The sequence below is a fragment of the Spinacia oleracea genome, chromosome 5 (genome assembly GCF_020520425.1).
Source record: "Spinacia oleracea cultivar Varoflay chromosome 5, BTI_SOV_V1, whole genome shotgun sequence".
NCBI classification, from domain to species: domain Eukaryota; kingdom Viridiplantae; phylum Streptophyta; class Magnoliopsida; order Caryophyllales; family Amaranthaceae; genus Spinacia; species Spinacia oleracea.
This window is the reverse complement of record NC_079491.1, coordinates 74705653-74724810: the sequence shown is the minus strand read 5'-3', so window position 1 is coordinate 74724810 and position 19158 is coordinate 74705653. Positions and strand designations below refer to the sequence as shown.

Here is a 19158-nt window from a genome sequence, read left to right as displayed (position 1 = left end):
CGAGTTGATATAAAAGACACTAACGACTGATTGCGTAATTTGTGAAAAACAAAACATAAATGAGTCAATATTTTGGCAAATTTGAGGTACGCACGCCGAGGACTTGAATCTTTGAATTGGAGGAGTAAGAGTCAACTAACAAAATGCATGATCATCATTTATACAAAATAATAATGAATTAAATTAATTAACAGTTAAATGAAATTCCTGAAATATTTTTATTTAAGTTAAAAACCACAAAGCGCAATTGAGAAAATTCGCGGGAAAGGGATAAAAATTCTCCCTGACGGCGACAGTTAATACCGGTAAATAAATGCCGGCGAACAGACGTGGGTAATGGGCCCACCTTAACCCCCACATAATAGATTTTTTTATTATTTATCCTGCAAAAAGTTTGCCATTTGGAATTTGGACCGCCCAAATTTAATATTTTAACTTGAGTAGTTGGCATAAAAAGAAAAATAAAGATAAAATAATAAATTTAAAAATTAAAAATGGGAAAATAAGGGAAAAACATGGTAGCATACCCTGAGATTGATGGAGGATGAGAGAGAAAATCAAGGGAGCTAGAGAGAGAAAGAAGAACAACAAAATTGAGGAAAAGCCAGAAAATATTAGCCCTTTTGAAGGCTCATCTTCCTCCTTCTGAGTCTTCATTAAAGGGCAATAAAACTAAATTCTTTAATTTTTTTCCTTCCTATTTTCCCAATTTTTTCAATTTTTTTTATCTTCAGAATTTCGTAATTTCCTAAATTTTCATTAATTTTATGACAACCCAGAAAATTTGGAGACATACCCATTAAAGAAAGAAGCTTAAAGTTTCAATCTTGGTTACTCTATTACCCCCTGCATTCAGGTAAACCCTAAAAATCCTGTTTATTTCCCCTTTTTTGAAGGATTGCTTGTTAATGGGTTTATTCTTTTGATTCCTTGCTTTTATGTTGAATATGGTTTTGATGCTATTTTGTGCCATCCTTTTGATCAATTTGAAAAGGGTTTATTTTTTATTGTGTGTTATTGCACATTTCCCCCACCTTATTGCAGAATGTTCCTAAAATGTGGTTAATTTCCTAGACTTGATGGCAAAATGTGGTTTTGTAGCTAAATTCTGGTACCCTTTTGAACAATTTGAAGAGGGTTTGATTTTGTTCTTATGTTTTTATGCATGTTTCTGCTCTGATGATGCTTGTCCCGATGATTGTCTTAGGGGTGAAATCGGCAGAGTCGTTCACCGAGTAAGGGTTCATTTCTAGCCTAGACTACAAGAATGAGGGGCACAGATTTACTTGTTAAGTTCAAGAAAAGGCCGATGCTCGATGTTTATACTGCAGCTCTTTAGCCTGTTCAAAGTTTGTAATTGCAACTCAACAACTCATTGTAGCATTTGTTAGGGCCTTGGCAGCTGTTGTAGAATTTGTATAATTATAGGTGATTTTATTTTACCCTGACCAGTTCTTGGTCATTCAAGTGAAACCTGGCGCTTTTGTACATTAGCTATTTGTATAGGTGCTGGCTGTTGGGGGATGTTCTTTGTAGCCCCACTGCTCCAGCGTTTTGTTGAGCAAGCGATGGGTGCAAGATGGAGGACTTCTAAGCTTCAGTTAACCTGTTTTGTGGTTTTGATTCTTGGTTTGGGGTTTCGAGGATCATCATCACTCAATCTTGAAGGTAAGCTTAAAGATACTGTCCGATATCTTGTTTGCAAAGTTCCAAATCTGGTTTTAAAATTGATGGTTTTTTTTGTAGGTTCAACTTTACTGAAATTTAAGACTAGAATAGACTCAGATCCTTATAATTCTCTTGCAAATTGGAATTCTGAAGATGGCAACCCATGTAACTGGAAGGGTGTCCACTGTGTCGATGGTAAAGTGCATATGCTGTAAGTTCCGGTTGTATTTACATGATTGTTCTGGTTTACACTGATGCTATACGTCTGAATTATTGCCTTAGTGTTTGAAGTGATATTTAACTATGACATTATTATTATTATTATTATTGAAGGGAAGAAAATATTCTTATTATTGAATGAATTTCTCATTTCCATGCAGAGACATGAGTGGACTTTCTCTTGGAGGAACTCTGACACCTGAGCTTGGGTACCTTGATAATTTAAGAGCTCTGTGAGTATTTCTATTGTTGTAGTGTGGTTCAAATGGTCAACCACTTCAGACTGATTTATAAATGTCACCAAATTAAAGAAAGTGTTGGTTTCTTTTTGCACTACCCTCCTCGTTTGAAGTTTTGTGATTCTCTTTATCTAATTGAACAGAATACTCCGCGCGAACCACCTCTCAGGTGCCATTCCAGTAGAGTTTGGATGTCTTGCCAAGCTTGAGGTACTGGATTTGAGTGGCAATTATTTGACTGGATTGGTTCCGGCAGAGATTGCAAACATGGAGTCAATGAAACGATTGTGAGTACCGTTATGAAATCTTCTACCGATAAATTTTCGTACTTCAATAATAACTAACTAGAATCTATTTATTGCTACAGAATACTTAGTGACAACAACTTCAAAGGCACCATCCCTCCAGAGCTTGAGGAGCATAGCCAGCTGTCTGAGCTGCAGTTTGATGAATACCTTGCATCTGTTACCAACAGAAAATTTGGCCAACGGTAAGAATTACCCGCAGATCAATGTCTACTAGGGCTGAGCATGGGTCGGGTAACCGAACCGTTAAGCTTATCGGTTCGGTTACCCGATATCCGGTAACGTCAAAATTAATACCCGAAACCGAACCAATAAGAAACGGGTACCCGAATTTCGGATACCCGAATATCCGGGTACCCGCACCATTCCGAACCGAACCGTTTATATGACTTTTATTTACATATTTATTTTTATTCCAAATTTGAATATATAATACCTGTTTTACAGAAGATCTGAGAGTTTACATAATGGTTTGTATAAATTAAATGGTTTACATCTAACAATTTTACCCATATATTGCATAGATGGGGTATGATTTACATTTTTTCATCTCGCAAATTGTATGGAGTACTGATTAGTTTTATAGATAACTGATGCTCTATTGCTCCGCATATTTGAGATGAATCAGACATGTTTGCTTCTTGTGGCTTATGTCAGCAAGGTTTAGATCTTGGCCATATTTTCGACCATCTTTTACGGTCGAACAATCGGGAGATTAAGAAATGAAGTAGAGGAGAAAACCTGTAAAACTTCGACGAAGTGGAGATGGTGGCTCCATTAATGGTGAGAGTCTTGAAAGGAGATGATGGAGATTTGTGACCTAGAGAGGAGGAGCGGCGTACTCATTCAGTGAGAGTATGAAAGGAGAGTGAAAGATTTTCAAAGAGAAGAGAGAGAGAGAGTAAGAAGGGGAAGAGCGGCGGAAAATGGGACATATTAAGAAAACGAAAAACTAGGTTACTCTAGAAATTTGAACAATCAGCGTTACTTATTTTTATGGAAAATGAAAATTAGCTTTCCGGGTAATTTGGGTACCCGAAAATACACTAACGGGTATCGGTTACCCGACCCGTTAACAAAGATTCGGATCGGGTAACCAAACCAAAATCTTTAACGGTTCGGTTACCCTAATATTCGGATCGGTTTCGGATCGGATTTTCGGTTTTTCGGTTTTTCGGATAGTTTTGCACAGCCCTGATGTCTACTATGGTGAATGATTAGCACTTTGCACATCTTCACCTCCTGTCACATGTATTTGGAAAAGGAATGTTCCAAAAAGATAGAATTGAGTCTTAACCTATTTGGGTTGTACAAGTTTTTATTTGTTGGGCATAATTTATTGCCTACTCTGCAACATGCACATTAGCTGATTCTAACTAGAAATGTATAATGGCGACATCAGTGTATTGTCCTCTTTCCTGTCTATTCCGTGTATTACTTTGTTGACTTTGAAGCGTAGGAACTTCATTTCTTTCTTTACCTCTTCTTTCAAAGTTTGGCTAAGGACACTAACCTCCTTTTTTGTGTTAACGTTTTATAATGTTCATTCCCAGCCTCCAACTACTGTGTTATCTAACGACTGGATGAGAATTACTGATCATACATTTATACACCTATTTAGGTTGTACGTATGTCTCTTATTCAGTTGTTGAGTCACGAGTCTTGTAACAATCCGAATTTCCTTATTTTTCTGTTATTTTCTTATTTATTTTTGTTGGGATGGGAAGGTATTGGTTGCATATTTTTCTGCACTAAGCCTTGACTAATTAGTATACCTAGTTAGTAAGGCATTAAAACTCTCTTAACTATGCTAGATAGCTGACATCGTTAGTAGATAGGTAACCTAAATAGAAGCAGCATCTTCTGGTTTTCTCCTCTTCCTGGATCCTGAAAGGCTCATTTTTTAGTTTCTTTTATATGCATCCATCTTATAATCACTCTAAACATTTTTTATGTAAGAAATGTAACAATTCCGTTCTCTGCCTTTGTGAGTAGTTGTCCTTTATTTTTAGTGTTGCAATTTCATGCTATTGTAAGACATCAATTTCTGCAATATCAGAACATTTGATTATTAAAGCTCTGACCTTTTCTTTTACCTTGAAATTAAGGTCAAAAGTTTCAGTGGAATCTTGCCGTGGTCATGGAAGTCAGCAAATTGGTAATCTAGAAAGTAAGCTGATACAAGCTCCTCTTTCTTAATCTATTCTAGACATTCTTGAGCTTATAGTGGAAGATTTTTTAAGAAAAATCTGACAAGATTAATTTTTCGTATTTGTCAGCTTCATATAAGCCAAACACCCTTCAAAATGCAGAAGTTTTAGTTCCAGTTACTCGTCGTAAGTTAAGTGAAGAGTCCAATCTTGAAGCTTTACCATCTAAAAACAGCCCTGTTTCTCAAGGCACCTCTGAACCAATTTTAAGAAGTAGTGGGTCTTATCCGGCCGTAATGAAGGGGAAGAGCCAGTCCCAAGCACCATCTTCAGTTCATTCTGATTCTGACCCACAGCAGGAGAAAGTACCAGCTCAACCTGCCCAATCCCGTGCCAACACAGGAAAGCTTTCTCAGAAAGTGTGGTTGTTCCTTGCCATTGGTCTTGGAGTGTTGTTTTTGCTTGCTGTTGCTGCTGCTATGTATTTCATGTGGAGAAATCGATGTTCGAAGCCTATAGGCCCCTTCAAGACTGGCATTAGTGGGCAACTGCAGAAAGCATTTGTTACAGGTGAACTTCTCTGTTCTTTTCATGGGCATTTGTACTAAATTGCATAGCTTTGTTTTTGAGGGTTAAGTTAGCATCGCGATCAAACGGAAATATCAATGACGTAAGGGAATTGATGATCTTATCTCTAGTGTTGCCGTAGTTGTATTTGTGAACTCATAATGACAGAAAGAGATGAAAATAATCCTACTAACGATCAAGTTAATAATAAAGTCAAACAGATGATAATGTTAATAATTCTCTTGACAGCATAAGATGTGATAACGATCAAGTTTTGTATGCCCGAGGGAGCTTGTTACCGAGTTTTACCTTATGTCCAGCTCGTTCATATTTAAGCAAAATAGCCCTATAATCCTACTAAACCTATTGCATCCTCCCTTCATTTTTTTATGTGCACTCTGAAACTAAAATCTGGGGATTGTTGTCTTGCTTACAGGAGTCCCTAAGCTGAATAGATCTGAGCTAGAAACAGCATGTGAAGACTTCAGCAATATTATTGCTACTTTCGAGGCTTTTATAATATACAAAGGAACCTTGTCAAGTGGAGTTGAAATTGCTGTTGCATCAACTCTAGTAAAGTCTTCAACAGATTGGTCAGATAAGGCGGAATTGGAATACCGGAAAAAGGTTTGTTTTGTTAGAAAATGCTGAAGCTCATGGCTTATTATAAATCCTTAATGGAAATTGTTTGCGTGTTCTGACAAAATATGCGCATTAAGAATCTAGTTAGTCAATTTATCAAAACCATCCCTTCATTAAATTAGCGCCTCGAATTGATGGAATCTGTTGAATTGAATTACCACCTACAAATTATGATGGAAAAAGAAATTGAAGGTATAATTTTAGAAACCATGCAGATTGATTTGGACATCTTGAAAAAGAATGATGAACAAACAACTGGGAAGGAGGGACTACGTTTATCCTTGTATTCATTGTCTGACGTTTTCTTGTTTCAGATTGAAACATTGTCACGAGTGAATCACAAGAACTATGTCAATCTTCTTGGATATTGTGAAGAGAATGAACCTTTCACTCGAATGATGGTGCTTGAATATGCCCCAAGTGGTAGCCTTTTTGAGCATCTCCATGGTAACTATATCCTATATGCAACTTTTGAGTGTTGTCCTGGCTCTCCTCTGAAATAAAAAGGTTAAGAACTGACCCTCTTTTGTCCCCTTCATGTGTGTGTATGCAGTTAAAGAAGTTGAGCATCTTGACTGGAATGCTAGAGTAAGGGCTATTATGGGGGCAGCTTATTGTCTCCAATACATGCACCATGACCTAAATCCTCCAGTGGCACATAAAGACTTGAGATCATCTGCAATCTATTTGACTGATGATTATGCAGCTAAGGTACACCTTCCTTTCACATTTACAAACTAATCAGCTGTGTCATGATCTCTGTTTCCCTTTTATTTGCTCTGTGTTTTATGTCATTCCTTTTGCTGTGATCCAGCTTGTGGAGAAGCCATTTGACATTTTACCTGAAGCCAAGGTGTCAGGCGGAGAGAGTTCAAAGCCTGCTGAATCAACCAAAACTGCTGATCTGCGGCAAAATGTTTATGAGTTTGGTATATTGTTGCTTGAAACCATCACAGGAAGGCTTCCAGACTCGGAAAATCAATTGGTAGATTGGGTAATATTCTGATCCAAATCTCATAATCTACTACTCTTTGCTCCATTACCTTTATCTCTAACCTAGGTAAAACACAAAGTTCTAGAAGGAATATCATAATTTCTTATCAATTCTTGTCTTCTTATCAAATAGACTATTCAGTTAAAATTATTTAATGATGTGCATGTTAAGATGTTATGTTCTTACGCTAATCTTATAATTTCAAGTTGCAAAATTATCCTTGTTATGAAAGGTGATAAATTTATATTTCTGTAGAAAACATGCCCGGGTCTGCTATTTTCAGAATGGTATTTTCTTTGTCTGCATCACCATTCCGTGTGCATCCATGCAACCTAATATATGGACGACTATGATTAGACTCACTGTTGCACATTTTGTATCTACCGTGTCTTACAGGCTATGAAGTACTTGAACGACAGGGAGAGTAATAAGGACTTGATCGATCCGATACTAAAATCTGTCAAAACTAACGAGCTAGACGTCATATGTGATGTTATTCTACAGTGCATTAGACCCGAGCACACGCGTAGACCCACAATGAAGGAAGTCACAGCAAAATTGAGACAAGCCATTCCTATTACACCTGATGCTGCAGTACCGCGGCTCTCTCCCCTTTGGTGGGCTGAATTAGAAATACTGTCTGTGGAGGCATCATGATTCCCTGCCTTTACTTTTTCTCTTTGTATGTTTTAAAGATGTGCCCTTGTTGTTGTATTGTAATCATATGCAAGAGAAATATACCACTCCCCATTCCAAGTACAAGAGAATCTGCACGATTCTATCTTTTAGCTTTGTAATTTCTTGTGATGATTCATGTTTTATCCATTCATCTTCACATACTCTTCCTCACTCATCCCACCAAACACACCCTCATTTGCTGTAAAATTTGCCCGGCAGATATACTCATTGGCATGATTGAGCTAGATTTTTGAACGTGAAATTCAACAATTGATCGGTGGTATGTTTCATGGGTCATGTTTAGAAGTAGCCAATGGCCTGGATTGACCCGAATCAACTCTGACACACCTGCCATTTGGGTTCACTCATTTCAACTCAGCTTTTAACCTGGGCACATCCTTTCCTACCAATTCCTGGACACATTCACCTAGCGGTTAGGTCTTGGTTGAACACCCCACTTGCCAAACCTAACTTGAACTTTTGAGCTGTCTTTACTCCTTGTAGTCACGGGAAATTCGTAATATGTGCCACGTCGGATATTACTTGTATCAAAAGTCCAAGTATTGATTCAATAACTATTTGACGGCCAATAAAATTAATTAATTTAGGTGCATAAATTAATTTGGCCCATTTTAGTTATTTTAATCAAATCCGAATATTCTTAATCGTTAAACCCGATAACATGGACGGGTCATGACTACCAAGTCCAAACAAAAAGGTCCAACGTACATCAAAACCCTAAAGCTCTCTCCATCTTACACTACTAGAAAAATGACATTTAACGACGAACAATTTCGTCGTTAAAAGCCTCAATTTTCGTCGTTAAAACTTTTAACGACGGTCATGAAGTTCGTTGTAACAGGTTCCGTCGTTATTGGCTTTAACGACGACGTTCGTCGTTAATAAATAACTTTTATTAACGACGAATTATCGGTTCGTCGTTAACAATTAACGACGGATTATCGGTTCGTCGTTAACAATTAACGACGGATTATTGTTTCGTCGTTAACAATTGTTAACGACGAAACAATAATCCGTCGTTAATTGTTAACGACGAACCGATAATCCGTCGTTAATTGTTAACGACGAACCGATAATTCGTCGTTAATGCTTAACGACGAAACAATAATTCGTCGTTAAATACTTATTCACGATGATCAATTAAGCAATAACGACCAAAACATCCCTCGTAAAATGTCTTTCCCAACGGTATTTTTTTTTGGATTTTGGCAATAACGACCAACTATTCTGTCGTTAATATTACAATCATAATAATATTATTTGCGCTTTTCAAAGTACCTATATTTTCCCTGTGAAACAATATAGATAACTATAAATCAATTAAAACAAATGAAAATTTCATTACTCAAAAGATTTTTGACAAAAGAATTTCAAGTTACATGAAACCAAAAATCACATCCCCTTGTCTTTAAATTCTAAAAAACCTAAAAGATAAGTAACTCTTGTTTAACCTAAAAGAACAAAGTAAATCTAACTAGTTGAAGTGTTTTCTCTTGGAGTGCCATCTCTTGAAAAGCATTGTAAGAACACTACTTTAAATGCTTTAAGCTCTGTTTACAAAAGTAGACTTTCTCTCTCTAAACTATTCTCTCTGCCTTCTCTCTAAGAATCTCAAAAACTAAAACCCTAGAATCCCTTGAGCTCACCGGCGGCCTAACCTGCCACCCTCTTTAGGTCGTCGGTGGGCCTCTGTTCAAGGTAGTTAGGTCGTTAGTTCGTCGGTGTAAATCGCAGCTTCGAGTTCAGCGACGGTTCGAATTAGGTTTTGAATTGTTGGTGGCCATAGAAAGGAAGGTTGTCTTCCTCTGCGATTCGTTTTGCGACACCGGCATTAGAAGGTGTTTTTTTTTTTTTTTTTTTAGGTTTTCACCAGCCCTTTAAGGGAGTTTGGTAGGCGGAGATTCGACTACACCAAGGTTCTAAGAAGAAGTTTTGCTCAGATCTGACGTCCTGAGGTCTTTGGCGATCTAAACCCAAATACCATCCATAACGCCGCCGCTTAGTGATTCGGAGTCCGTTTCATTCTCCGGTAAAGGTAAAGTTAGGGTTTGGCCTTAAATTTTGGGGGATTTCTTCGGGTCTCACCAAGTAGGGCGTTTTCGATCTTGATTAAGAGGTGTTTCAGTTCCATTGACGTCAAGCTCATCTTATCGCCACCGTCGTCTCTAAGTGGAGGTTCGACGGTAAAGGTAAAGATACGGTGAGGGCTTCCGTTTGATGTTTGTGGTTGGATTTAGAAGGCTCAATTTGTCACTTCAAGTGTGCTAGGGGAGTTGGGTAGTTCTCCCAATCCTAATTCTGGTTCATTTGGTTGTAAGTGCTTTGAAATCCTTCCCTCTTTTTCCTTCTCTGATTCATGGTCTTGGTTTCTATTTAGTTAGTCTCCTCTGTTAGTTTGGTTAGTTTGTTTAATTAGCTATGCTTAAGTCGTTAAGTTACTTGTGGATAGTTTGGTTGGTTTTCTTCTTTAATGTCGAATTGTTCCCATATGAGGTTGTTGCTTGTGAAAGTTTGCTTTGGTTTTCGGAGGTGCAGGAGTTAATTGAGTGTTCTATGTGGGATATTCAATGCTTAAAGTGTTTTGTAATTGTAGAGTGGAGAGTTGTCTGTTGGTGTGCAGGGAGTTTATAAGAGATGGTGTCTTTCAACCCTCCAAATTGTTTTTTGGAGGAGGTGTGTTGTGGTGTAAGGAGGAGCCATTTCCCTTTGTAAGGAGTCTTGGATGTAGTGGTTTTGTGTTTGAGTCAAGGGGAGGAGGTATGTATGGAAAGGGGGTCTTATGTTCTCGGGTTTGGGTTGTGTGTTGGTCTTTGAGGTTAACTGTTGTTAATTCTCATTTTAGGTTAGCGATGAGTTTCAATCTCGCCGCTTTCAAAAACTTTTATTTGAACGCTGCTTCCCTTCTGGGGGTTTATAGCATGCTTACCGAGTCACTTTTAGTGACTCTTCGGGCTTGTGAGGAAATCACAAGTCATTTACAACCAACTCGTGGTATTACTTCTCTTTCGCTCTTTTCTTTGGTTTCCGAGCTCCACAGGTTTGCAAAGGTCTCTCTCAAAGTTTACCAAACCTGTTGCAATTCAATCTTCAATAAGGAGATCAATAGCAAAAATTATCATGGCAACAATCAAGGGTCGACAAATGAAGAACGTGCTATCCCATGTGTTTTTAATATTTTGTTGGTATTTTGGTGTGTAATCTATGTAAGGGGTTTAAATGGCCCTAGTAGGTTAATAAGTTGTAATAGGTAATCTTTCTTTTATTTATGCAAATTAAGCCTATGTCAAAAAAAATAATGCTTTAAGCTCATTAATCTCATCTTCAACTGAACTCGGTCATCCGACTCTTAACTGCATTGTTTTCTTCTTGTACCGTATCCACGCGATTGGCTCTTTAGAACATGATTTTGTTTATTTTCCTCTTTCAACTTAGATTAATGTTCCACCCTACTTCGTTGTGGTCCTGATATTTCTTTAACTATTATTCTACCTCCAAAACCCGATCACGAGACTTCGATTTAAATACCTTTTGTGGTACATATATAAAGAAGCAAAAAAGTTAAATACCATGGCATGGGAAAGTAAAAATAAAACCAAAAAAGATATAAATGATGAAAAAGTACCTGTTCATAGGAAAGTATTGGTTCTTCTTCCATTATTTTTTGGATTTCCTACTACAACATGGCTCTTAATATAATACACGGGAAGCTCAAATTAAGGCCAACTGTCAAAGTTATAATCTCTTAATTAAGTTTAATAAATAAGCTTAAAAAATACATAGGAAGTTTAGGACATATAATTTTGAAAGAGTTTATATTAAGTAGGAGAAGAAGAAAAAAATACATAGTAAAGTGAAGCAACACCGGTTTAAAAATTTAAAAACAACCACAAACTGATTTTATTAACTGCAGAATCATTACCTATGAATTTCTATCACATCGTCACATCAAAAGCAAACATCAGAACTGATTAATAATGACTAACATTACATATATCAGGCTATAATAGATTGGTTTGGTTTGTTGTGTTTTCATCGGGTGAAGAGCATAATGTTATTCTTAGAAAATCCTTCCTATAAGTTGGGTCCACATCTGATCTGCCAGCTTCAGTGTTTAGTGATTCAGAAATTATGCTACTTGCTGTTAAATTTCACATGGAGTAAATTTTCTACTTACTGGTATTTAAAAAAACGAGAACAAAATTCTAGTACCATTAAATCTATATCCAACCCTTGATAATAAGACTCCAATCTTTTTCAATTTGATCTCATAATTAGAATATTAGCCAGTTATCAACGTCTAGACAACCAGGAACTCCTATGACTTAGGTAACAACAAATAGAAAAGTCCCATAATTGAAAAGAGCATCTTCATGTGGACTCAAACCACCAATTGTCTCACTATTCCTAGAGTTACATAATTTGATTAGGATGTATCATTTAACTTCATGTTGATTCAAACTACCAACTGGGATTAGGACACCATTATAATGCTAAGATTTTTTGACATCATGAATCTATTAATTATCTATCGGATTCCTAAATGTCAGGCTTGCTTCAATGGAAGTTTCATTTCTGATCTACTATAATGATATTGCATATTTGTTCATCAACTTTAACCTCTTATTACATTGGTATCAAAGTTCTTAAATAATAAAGGCCCACTTAAACTATTAATAATACTTAAATCGCCAGCCTACCTTCCCCATCCCATCAAATTTTCTTAAGTTATAATCTGACTTCCTACATCTCACTAAACCCTCCTTATTTCCCAAAACATTGAAGTCATGCTGATAGCCAATGTGATGATATTGAATGTGTTATAGCTTCCCTTAATGTACAAGCTGCTATTGAATGTGTGATGATATTGAATGTGTTATAGTTTCCCTTAATGTATCAAACTATCTCTTTCTACCTGCTTCTTTCGCAACTTTGATTCGAAAAACATTGCGGGTATGGAACTTCCATGCTCCGCCTTTGGAGTTTTGAGGGAAGATGATGTATCAGACTTCTCCACAGACAGTGGAACAATTACCTACACAAACAACAATGCAATCAACTTGCAGGGAGAACAAGTGTATATTCAAATTTCATGATAAATTTATTTAACATAACATAGCTTGACCCTAGTGCAGGGGAAAATACTCGAGTTCTGGTATGTCTTGTCATTATACCTCTGAGTTCTGACACTCAAACCCCTTCTTGGACCTCACATGATTTGCAGCACCAGAAACTGAAGATTGTGGTTCATCACAATCAAGCTCTTCCGTAGCTCGGAGATCAGAGGTGGTAACAGACTCTGCACGTAAGATCTTGATAGGTTAACCTGCATAGAAAAGTAAGGTAAAAAGTAAATAATGTAACAATCAAAGTAAAAAAGAAGATACCATAATACAAATTCGAATGACCTTAAATTTGACATGCAGCTCATGGTGGTGAGAGTGAGCAGCCTCAATAAAGAAACTTCCTTCTCTTTGGGGAAGAGTAACAGAAGAAACAATGCATCGCCCCTGCCTAAAAGCATATCTTAGAGAGTCGTCACAGTTTAATCTAAGTCACCTTCAGCATTCACAACTTCAAAAGCAATGTCTTTTAACTTTGAACCTGCAGAACAAACCTCAGGTACCTTAGACCAGAAAAATTTACTTAGGCATCAATACCAACAAAAAAAATATGAGAGAAAATCTTTCGTTATACAAGTAAGAAAAGAAAATCAGAGCTAACCTCTGTCACCATCCTCAGCTCCCGCTTGTCAACTAGAAACTTTTTGTTCGCAATTACAGTCTTATTATATTTGACTGACAGAGACACTGTATAAAAAAAACACACGAAATTAGCAAAATACTTGTGCAGATATGAACTATATTAGCAAATGGAGTCATTTAAGCAGGGAGAAGAACACGGTTTTAGGCTTTTAGCAACACAAACAGATATACAGGTAACAATTATGAAGATGCTGTACTTCAAAACAGAATCACTCATCACTTTTTGTTTTTTTTGAGGGAAGAATCCTGAAGGAGGAGAAATTACCTGGTTTACCATAGCCTTCTGTGACTTTTAAGAGGCTACTAAGATCAATAAAGCCATCACTGTCAACCTGTACCTAAGAGAAAAGAAAAAGAGAAAGTGATGTTCAGCAGCGATTAAACCTGGTTACAAGCAGGCCATGTGCCAAAACTACAGAATAATTTGATTCAAAATGCATCACATAAACCAAACTCAACTCAATACACCACCTATCAGTTTGTCGAATAATGAAAATTAGTAAGAAAATCGCAGTGTAAAAGTAACACATCTTCACTGAAATTTGTAGAGGCATTGTTATAACACAAGGCACGTTATGAAATTGGATTGAAGGTTGCATAGAGTCTTCCCCACGGAATATTTAAACATAGAACAGTCTACTCATAAACTTCCGTTTGCGTTCACATAATCATAAATTCCAATGCTGCATAATATGTCACAAAATCATGCAACATTTAGCATTTAAACCAATAGGCTAAAACAATGCTTGTTACAAAATAATTGGCAGTATATTTACTTGTCAAAATAAGAGTTTGAATACTGAAACCATTAAGCAAGAAGTTCCTATGAAGGATTAGAGAGGGTAAGGGCTAAGGAGCAATTTCATCTCTTCTTGTATGTGTAATTATTATTGTTTACAGAAACTGAGCAAATTAAATACTTCATATATGATTTTACATAAACATGATTTCATGTTGTAAAGTGTAGAACAAGAGAAATTGGAATTGAACTTTACATTAGCAAAACCATAAACAATAACCCATATATGTAAGTAGCAATTAATAATGCGAAATAATTCATAGCCATATACAAAACCTAGATTCCTGATTAATTTGCGTGAAAAAGGAACACAAGTTTTAGAGCAAACCCAAAACCTAAATCCTCTTGTTGAGGAACAGAAATCGTAATCTAGAAACAAAGAGGTAAAATACCAATGGAAAGATGCCTCCTGAAAGCTGCTTGCAGATTCGGCGGGGAGAGATGGAGATACAACCACATCTGAACTCAAACTTCCTCAATCAATTGAACCAAAAAACTAAATCGACCCTGGGATCCCAATTTGAAGGGGAAAAATCACTGAAGTATATAGGAAAGAGATCGAGAGAGCGGTATAGAATGTACTCCATATAAGGATTAGAGAATCATACATTTGGTTTTTAGGTTAAATTTGAGGCAGCCTTTGTAATTTGTAAGTAGTCGAGCTCCAAAAATGGGAAATAACGATGAACAAATTTATTTTATATTTATTTTCTTCTTTTTCCTGCTCATCAATTACGAGGAACTTAATTTCTTCTCGTAGTATTTCAGCGCGCAAACCATTTAACGATTGCCTCTTGACTTTGTCGTTAATATGTTGTCGTTAGATGTCCATATTCTAGTAGTGTTATAAATAGGCTCTTTACTTCATTTGGAGAGGAAGAGAAAACAAACTGCTAAACCTAAATACTCAAATACTCTATCTGTCAGTCAAACAATATCAAAAGCGCTCTCTCCCTAGAAGAAGAAGAATAAACATCCAAATTGACGTGCCGTTCCATTCTAGAAGATCAACCTTGAAGAAGATCAAGTCCGAATGCCATTACTTAAGAATATCAAGTTAGTTCATGAACAACATCAAATCTTTCCTGTAGAAGAAGAACAACAAACATTCAAAAGAACATGTCGTTCTATTCTACATCAATATCCTTGAACGAAATCAAGCTCGAATACCTTTATTCAAGTAAAAATCAAAGTAGTCCGTGAACAAACTCAAATCAGTACATGAGCCAAGTCAAATGCAAAGAGGAGAACGAATTAGAGGAGCAGACATTACAGATTGTACCCAAATACACAAAAAATCAATACAATATTTTTTTGTTCATATATTTTGATTCTCTTGTGTGCAGACTTGAAATTTGTGTTTACAAATTTGGCACGATCGGTGGGTCAATTTCCACCTCTCATCTCTTTCTCCAAAATAAAATATTGAAGCATTTCGAGCCATAAATAAAGGATATATGTCATTGCTCTAAGTATGCATTTAATGTACTTATACAAGGTCTAATAAATGCGGTTAAGATGAATTAAAGAGTTAATTATTCAGCCAGATCAAGTGATCAGAATGTCTAGCTGGAGGCCGCACCAGATCAAGTGGAATTAACACCAATTAATGACACAATTTACTCTTGAATGAACCCGTTGGGTCATACAAATAATATGTGAAAGGATCTAGTGTTTAGGTGAATATATTATATTCAGTAAAATACTCTAATAAATTGATATATTAGGAAATGATGGATGTTAGTTTCAGTGGGAGCTAAACAAATCAGCAAAAGCAAAAATCTGAAATATTGTCAGAATCAAAGATATTTCCGAAAATGGAAATATGGTTCAAACTATAAATATTACCCGAAAACGGAAATATTGTCGGAAATGGTATTGTTGGAATCAGAAATATTGCCGCAAACATAAATATTGTCGGAATCTGAAACACGGAGCTCGAACCATGAGTCGGCCACGCGCATTGCGCCTATGGATAAGGCAAGCCCATGAACTGGCCGCAAGGCCAGGCCCATAGGCGAGCCACAAGCGCACAGCCCGCACGAACAGCGCGTAAGCCAACGTGCACGAGCGTCGCACGGGCTGTGCACGAGCGCACAAGACAAAGTAAATAATTAAGGGACTCACCTTTGCCGGTGGGCCGCCGACGATCCCCTTCAGCTTTTGCTCAACCATCTGAGTTAGCCACTCCTTAGTGTTGATTTGTCCTTTCTCAACAGGAGGAAATTTAGACATGGCAAAGGCTGCACAAGAAAGAATGGTCAGTAGAATCAAAGGGACGTCATACTAATTAATCAAAACTATCCCAGATACCTTGGTCCAACCCATGGTCTAGACCTGCGGAGGCCAGAAATACATGATCTTTAAATTGAGAACAAGACGGAAGCCAAGACTTGGGAATATTTAGATTTTTGCCTTGAACCGCTAAGGATTCCACTTGGAAGTGGACAACTATCTGGTCCCACTCCTGCTTAGTCAAAGCCGGAAGCTCATCACTTCCCCCGGCAAAGTGAGGCTCTAGCTGCCAACGACTACATTTCAGCTCCATTTCCTGATCTGCCATCCAAATCACAACGATGTTTGGACGGTTTGTCAAAAGTATTTGCATAATCACCTTTGTTGGCCAGTTGGAACCACCCCTCGGCTCCTTTGACCTTTTGAAGACGAACCAACCTCAAGAAAGCATTGAAAGACGGTTTCAAACTCAAGAATTCACATTTGGCCACATATCCAAGCACGCTCGTCCAAGAGTTAGGAGTAAATTGGCACAAGCCAAGGCCAAATCCATCCAAAACTTCTTCCACAAAGGGATGGATGGGGAATCGCAGGCCGCTTTTAAGCGCTCCATTATACACAAGAAACTCTCTTGGGCCCACGTCATAGATAGTGGAAGCCTCACTGGCCGCCAGCCTCATCTCATAACCTGGGCCAATGTTCAAACCATCAGCATAACCTGTTCCATTTTTCTCCAGCCATTTCATCCACTTAGGATCCACGCAGATTTAGCTCGCAGAGATTTCACCATTTTCCCCTCTCACCACAGCAGCAACTCGAGGCCTTTCAGCTGCCTCCTCTTCAACCCCGCCGTCACTCTCATCTTGCTCTGACTCCTCGAGTGAGTCAACAAGGTGATTAGACGGACCAACATCTTCCGTCTCCTCCATCCAAAATTCATCAAAATACGTAGCTTCATGATGAGAGCTTTTGGCCTCGCCTGGAGGAGTCCGACTTATTTCTCCAGCCGACATTCTGATGTATCTCCCTCCTGAGAAAGAAGGGTCCATCTGATGTCCCATCAATCGAAGGTCAGCTAAGTTTACCGTCTTTTTCTTCCTCGCCATCGTATCCTGCATAAGAGGCATAATGGGAGGCTGAACTTAACGACGGGCTAAAAATGAGGTATATTGGTGCGGCGCAGATCAGACCACCATATCCAGAAGTTCCAACCCAACGGCCCGAGAACCGAGGTACCGTCAGCATAATTGACGGCACAGAGTTGAATAAAAACAAAGTAACGACGGAAGACTTATAAGAAAGGCACAAATTAAAAAACTCAACGTCTAAGGCATAGAGGTTTACCTTGTAAAAATGACGGAGCAGATGACCACGAAGTCGGGCGGTGCAAAAAAGAGATCGAACGGCAAAAGGAAGGGTTTTCGTCCTCCTTGATTGACTGCAAACTTGACAGGAACAGACTTGAAGCAAATTCTCTCTCTAAAAGCGCAGGAGAGTGAAAAAATCTAAAAGGTTAAAATCTTTTACCCCTCCTATATATATAGGAGAGGGGAAACAATGGAAATCCGCCCACGTGGCCATCACCCATGGCCTAAAAAACTAGGCATGGGAAATCCAACAGTCAAAGATGGCAATAACCAAGTGACTTTACGTTATTACCCTCCTTGAGGGGCAAATGTTATGGGTAAATCTACCCGGCCTACGTGGCCCAATCCGCAAGTGCCATGTGGCACTGCTTAGACACATCAGCAAGCCACTTGGCGTCTGGACTAAAGATGGTCGTGGGTCGGGCCGGGCTTTCGCGGGCCCAAAGGTATTCTAGGCACGGCCCACAGCACGGCACGAGTTAGTCGGGTCGAGCCCAAAATGAAAATTCTACGCCTAGGCACGGCACGAGCCCGCGTGCCTAGCTGGTCGGGCCCGTGCCTAAGCCCACGTGCCTGCTTCGTGCCTAAGTCCACGTGCCTGCTTCGTGCCTAAGCCCACGTTCCTACTTTGTGCTTGTCTCGTGCCTAGGCCCACATGCTTTTCTCGTGCTTAGGTCTTGCTTACTTCGTGCCGGGTCGAGTAATTTGAATATTTTTTAATACATTACTTATTTCGCCCTGTCAACTATTTTCCTATGTGAGATTCTGTGTTGAAATATTCTTCATTTTTGCTTATTCAATTCCTATTTACTTTGGTTGAGTTAAATGGGGTTTTATTTGATTTTAAATTCCATCCAAGATTCATATCAGCATATTTGTTTAGTTGTTGAATTGAAAAATATGATCATAGAATATAATTTGCAATATGTTAAAGTTATTGTTTTAGAAAACTACTAGATATATTGAGTTGTTCATTTATGTGAACTTGAAAAAGGATATTTTGTTTATATGATTAACGATCCAAAGTTACGAATTTTTACTATTGATTAATACCTCATAATTTTTTATTAAATATTTTCAATATTCATGGTACACCATCTAAAGTTCCAAACTTAGCAGTAATGATTTGGAGGAAATACATCACATTTTATCATGTATACATTAATCGAGAATTACATTCATAGTTCTTCGTGACTTAAACACTTATTATTGATGTCCATCACTTATTCATATTCATATTCCTGATCATCTTCATCATCTTGTTCTTCATCGCATTCTAATTCAGATGCTAGTGATTGGACCGATGCGGTCGTTGCAGTTACATCATCTGAATCAACATCACATTCTTCACGATCTTGCATTCTTTTATTGGCATTTAACCAATCTTTGAAGCAAACACACATCTCAAGAGTGTCCGGTTTTAATCTAGTTCTTTTGTCATCCAAAACATGACCAGATGCACTAAAAGCTCGTTCGGAAGAAACAGATGAAACTTGAACAGCAAAAATATCT

At 37.8% G+C, this 19158-nt stretch overlaps 1 protein-coding gene and 1 long non-coding RNA gene across 3 annotated transcripts; one reads left to right on the top strand and one right to left on the bottom strand.

Moving 5' to 3' along the window:
• The first annotated feature begins 468 nt into the window (after positions 1-468).
• On the top strand, positions 469-7619 carry LOC110778457 (protein MALE DISCOVERER 1). The gene is made up of 13 exons (XM_021983011.2): positions 469-856; positions 1208-1668; positions 1747-1879; positions 2049-2120; positions 2270-2413; positions 2494-2616; positions 4540-4601; positions 4711-5151; positions 5585-5775; positions 6105-6237; positions 6344-6501; positions 6605-6784; positions 7181-7619. Exons 2-13 carry the CDS (start codon positions 1524-1526, stop codon positions 7439-7441), a joined length of 2043 nt encoding a protein of 680 aa, XP_021838703.1. The 5' UTR covers positions 469-856; positions 1208-1523; the 3' UTR covers positions 7442-7619.
• A 1180-nt stretch (positions 7620-8799) lies between these two features.
• LOC110778455 (uncharacterized) lies at positions 8800-14813 on the bottom strand. 2 transcript variants are annotated; one of them, XR_002530842.2, is made up of 7 exons: positions 14437-14813; positions 13511-13583; positions 13205-13290; positions 12889-13084; positions 12655-12806; positions 12396-12515; positions 8802-11206 (listed from the first exon to the last, which is right to left on the bottom strand). It is a non-coding gene; the product is annotated as an uncharacterized lncRNA (long non-coding RNA). The 2 variants fall into 2 exon arrangements; XR_002530841.2 differs by having other exon boundaries at positions 8800-12515; positions 14437-14808.
• Positions 14814-19158: the final 4345 nt, after the last annotated feature.

What these genes read in the sequence shown, in the direction of transcription:
- LOC110778457 (XM_021983011.2), top strand. Translation starts at nt 1,524, where the DNA reads ATGTTCTTTGTAGCCCCACTGCTCCAGCGTTTTGTTGAGCAAGCGATG. An exon ending in GCAGAAAGCATTTGTTACAG is followed by an intron (nt 5,152 to 5,584) that starts GTGAACTTCTCT and finishes TCTTGCTTACAG; the next exon opens with GAGTCCCTAAGCTGAATAGA. An exon ending in CCTTTTTGAGCATCTCCATG is followed by an intron (nt 6,238 to 6,343) that starts GTAACTATATCC and finishes GTGTGTATGCAG; the next exon opens with TTAAAGAAGTTGAGCATCTT.